This window comes from Mytilus trossulus, chromosome 10 (genome assembly GCF_036588685.1).
Source record: "Mytilus trossulus isolate FHL-02 chromosome 10, PNRI_Mtr1.1.1.hap1, whole genome shotgun sequence".
Taxonomy (NCBI): Eukaryota; Metazoa; Mollusca; class Bivalvia; order Mytilida; family Mytilidae; genus Mytilus; species Mytilus trossulus.
The window spans coordinates 22,787,462-22,791,758 of record NC_086382.1 but is presented as its reverse complement, the minus strand read 5'-3'; the positions used below and the strand labels follow the sequence as shown (position 1 = coordinate 22,791,758).

The following is a 4,297-nucleotide window of genomic DNA, read 5'->3' as shown; positions in this document are numbered from 1 at the left end:
ATACAAAAATAATATATATTGTATGAAATTCGCAGCCAAATTAAATAAAGACCTTATAATTTGAATTTGTATCATGATCAATGACTATAAATTTTATATACTTACCTTTATCTAAAAATCTTAGTGAAAACATTATAAAATCTTTAGTAAATGTTAAAAAAATAGAAGACAAAAATACAAAAATAGATGTTATAAAACAACCCGTATTGCCAAATTAATTTATCACAGTTAAGCTTAGAATTGTCATATATAAAAGTCATTTGTGTTTGTTTGTTGACAAGAAGTTCAGTTTGACATTTGACCTTTGAAGTAGCGAGGTGGTAGAAATCGGAATCTGATTAAATGCGTTTTGTCGATGAACTGGTAAAAATGGCGTATGACATGGCGTCTTGGTGTTGGAAATCGGTTTCTTATGAAGCATCGGATGGGTCTTCTCGATAAGGTTGACGACAACCTCAGAACAGTCGTTTAATTTCAAGGTTCTTGTTCTAGCAGGCTGACTTTGAAAATCAGTTTTACTGAAACTGATTTTGCTTTTCCAGTCGTCTTTGGCAGCCATTTTGTCTACAACATCAAGAACAGAATCTCCTTGCATCAGCTGAGCAGCAATATCTGCTATATCGCTATCTATTCCGGAAGCGAGATTTAGCTTCGATATATCGGACTTCCGGTTATGTTCTCTGATTTCCTGTGCAGACCGATAATATGATTCTTCTTTCCAGTAAAGGTCCTCTTGGTTTGATAGGTCGTCCTCCATGGAGACATCTTTGCAGTGAGAAGCAAGATGGTCTGAATAGTCGGTGTATGAAGTGCAGCAACCAGTATGCATTGGTATCTGAAATCAAACATGTCAATCATTATTGGATCAATACCGGAGAAATTGACTTCAAACGCTTTTCGATTGGGGTTTGTTTTGTCTGATATCATTTTCTGAACTGTTGTTTTACTTTTTTCAAGTCATTGTGGCTTTTTTTTTTACATGTATATAGATGCAACCTTTTAAATTATAAAGGATAGAGAATAATGAGCAAAATACACCAAGAGTAGAGCGAATAATTCAAAATTAGAGAATAAAGAAATGAAGGTACTCCAATGCCAGTTCCTCAATGCAGCAAAGAAAAAAACATAATTCGAAGTTCAAAATTATAAATTAGGTCGGACTTTGCTTAATTTTGAAGGCCGTACGGTGACTTAAAGTAAGTTATTAATTTCTGTGTCATTTGGTCTCTTGTTGAGCGTTGTCTCATTGGCAATCTTATCACATCTTTTTATATTCATGCAGTCTACTTTTAATCTAGTTTTTAATTTAAAGAAAATAACATTTGTGTCTAAATTAATACCTGCATTTTCCTTTCAAAAGTTTCTCTCCAATTTTGTATATTAAAGAATCCTGGTGCAACATTGTCACAAGTCTGAAACAAAACAAAAATGCTATTTATAATAGTAAGAAGATGGATGTTGTAGACTGATATTTTGAATCGATGACACAAACTAAATGTTCGTTTTAATGTATGTGAAAAATTGTCACAATGAAGTCCCGGGGACCCATCAGGAAAAAGTTCGTTAAAAATCAGGAGCACACATTGTTGGCCAAAAGTTCCGGGGTTCTGAAGATCCCGAGTTGTCACCTTTAGGTGGTGTATAAAAAGGTGAAACACGAGGTTAAAAGTTTAAATAATGGTTCTTCACAATTTTATTTCCATATAGTAGACTAAGTTTTACTTACCTCGTTGATAGTTGATTGTTGAACATGGGAAGTATTGGGGTGTTTCTTGAAATCAGCATCCTGCAAAGATAAAATGTATCATTTTATCAAAAAGGTTAATGAAATGAAAGCCGATCATAGTTAAATTTTGAAAAGTGAAGGTTTTAGCTACTCCTGAGACCTCTGTTGCAATAGCACCTTTGTCAATTGTTTTAAAGCCTTTTTTGTGACCATATATTATATATAGATGTTTCAAGTCTTCGTATCTGGTTTATAGTGGATACTTTCTGGTTATTGGCAATCAATTTAGAACATTTGGAGATGCACCCCTTGGTGATCAAATTAAAACAGTTGGAGATGCACCCCTTGGTGAGAGCCTCATTTTGACTTTAGGGTAAAGAACAGCAGTGATATTTACTTGCTTCGAGTTTTATCAAGTTGGGACAGAGATATTTGTACACCCTAAAATACATATGCGATGTACTATCTGAATTATTGAATTTACAAAAAAGATCCTTACCAAAACTTTGTGGATGTTATTCACAGGCTCTCCCGACCCACCGGCAAATCTAACTGAATTTTGATGTTTTACAGTCCCTTTCAGCCATTCTACCAGTGTTGGTTTGTCAGAAGAGGAATCTTGGACTTTTCGTAACGGACCAAATATTGGTCTCTTTTCTTTGTTCTGAAAATAGACAGAAATAGATGATATATAAAAAGAATGATTGTTATTGATATAATAATAATTTTATTTGCAAAATACACCCATATGGGTCAAGCAAATACAAATACAACATTTAATACAGACAGTGTCAAGAATTACAAATATAAACATAAAAAAACATAGTTATAAATGGTAATTAATGTAACCTTTGATGGACATGGACCTCATTTTCGCAATTCTAAAGATTGCTTTATAAAGTCACCAATTTCTGTCAAAAGCTCAGATTTAGGATTTAAAAGTTGTTTTAGCTAACGATGTAGCTTTATTATAGTATGGTAGCATGTCCACCTCGGTTAGAAGTTAGAATAATGTGTCTGGCCAAGATGACATGTCTTCGTGTGGTCTGTTACTTTGTGTGCTGTCAGTTACGTACACTACAGAGTTAATATTCATATTAGATTAAAACATGCATTTGATTCGCCACTGGACGTAAAGCAGTCATTAATCATCATACACCGCGCTCCTTTGGGAAACGAAAACAAAAACTGTTTAGATTTATTCTTATAAGGAAACTATAATTTGTTTTGGGTGACCAACTATAAAAAAGGCCGGTCAAACTAGCGATGCTTTGTTAAAGCTATAATTGGAAGGTGTTCGAGGCGGACATCACGTAAACAGGTCTGCAAATCAAATTTAAGTAATATGTGAATAGAATTTTATTTTTTTTTATTTTTTTTATAAATACTTACTTGCAAAACTTCCCAATCTTTATAGGTCCAGAAATCTGCGAGTTTTTGCAACATTTTCAAGGTTTAGAAGATATATTTAGCAGTGAGAATTTGGAGCGGCTTTATGCACGATCTTTTGGCGTTACTATGTAGATACGGGGGGACAATAGATGTGACGTTCGCGGTATTTGACGTTATTTTAACGTTACAAACGTACGAACGGAATTACGGTTATTTTTTTTTATTTTTTCTATTACCATTTTCTATTTTTTTCCCCAAACGTTACAGGTTATAAAATTACGAGTATAAGAGTACTTAGAAAATTCTTATATTAACAAAATATAAAAGTTTTTAAATTTCTTATCAGATACATAAGACAACAGTGACACCATAGATAAATAATATTCACAAAACAACATACCTTTCCAGCAGGAACAAATCCTGGACATTCTGCCATGCAGGAAAACTTCTCTTGTTCATGTTGTTGTATGTCCGTCAACGGATTAGGAACGTTTTGAGCTGCAGTGTTCACGTCACAGTTGCGGTTCTGTCCCGTTTCTTTGCTATAGTATACTTTCCCGCACAGTAGTAAATTTGGAATGACAAGCAGACTTGCGATCAGTAATGTCGACTGTGGAACTTTTGCCTTGGAGATTTGAAGTAGAACTAATTCTCGGGCCAAACTTGGAATGGTAGGATAAATAAAAAAAAACTAAAAAGTTCTAAGTTCTGGTTAAAAATTTTGAACATCTTTTTTGAGTCTGCAATGTCAAGTTAGCGAGAGCCGTGCGAGAGCACATCATATATACAGACGAACTAGGGTGAAAGAAAATGCTTGCTTCTTTTTATCGCTAACGAGAAGCTCACGATGACTACTTTCTCAAAATAAATGGGGTATAGAACACATATGATGTTCCCACTTGATATCAACAATAACTATAAAGGAACATCATTAAAGAACGATACAAGTGGCGCTTCCCTAATCTGTATTTGATTTGGGGCCTGTGGTAACAGGTATTGTATGAGTCTCATAAAATTGTGTTGAGTCTTACTTGAGTTGGAGAACAGAAACGAAATATTCAGCATTTTTCCATTTATAAACAAGTGACACTCAAAGAAACTATGAGGTAAGATTAAAATTTTAGAAATTTATAAAACAATGAAAACAATAAATGGTAGTAGTCCGCAATAGATATAAGA

The 4,297-nt window shown here is 33.9% G+C and overlaps 1 protein-coding gene across 1 annotated transcript; it reads right to left on the bottom strand.

The window, feature by feature from the left end:
* Positions 1 to 256: 256 nt before the first annotated feature.
* Positions 257 to 3,554, bottom strand: LOC134687762 (uncharacterized). Its single transcript, XM_063548219.1, has 5 exons — positions 3,519 to 3,554; positions 2,226 to 2,390; positions 1,727 to 1,786; positions 1,341 to 1,412; positions 257 to 835 (listed from the first exon to the last, which is right to left on the bottom strand). The coding sequence occupies exons 1-5, from the start codon at positions 3,552 to 3,554 to the stop codon at positions 257 to 259; spliced, it is 912 nt and encodes a 303-aa protein (XP_063404289.1).
* Between the last annotated feature and the right edge of the window lie 743 nt (positions 3,555 to 4,297).

Bases quoted from the DNA above. Each gene is read 5' to 3' on its own strand.
- LOC134687762 (XM_063548219.1), bottom strand. From the start codon at position 3,554: ATGGCAGAATGTCCAGGATTTGTTCCTGCTGGAAAG. The intron at 2,391-3,518 runs GTATGTTGTTTT...GTCTATTTTCAG, and splicing joins GATTTGTTCCTGCTGGAAAG to AACAAAGAAAAGAGACCAAT. The intron at 1,787-2,225 runs GTAAGGATCTTT...TTATCTTTGCAG, and splicing joins ATAACATCCACAAAGTTTTG to GATGCTGATTTCAAGAAACA.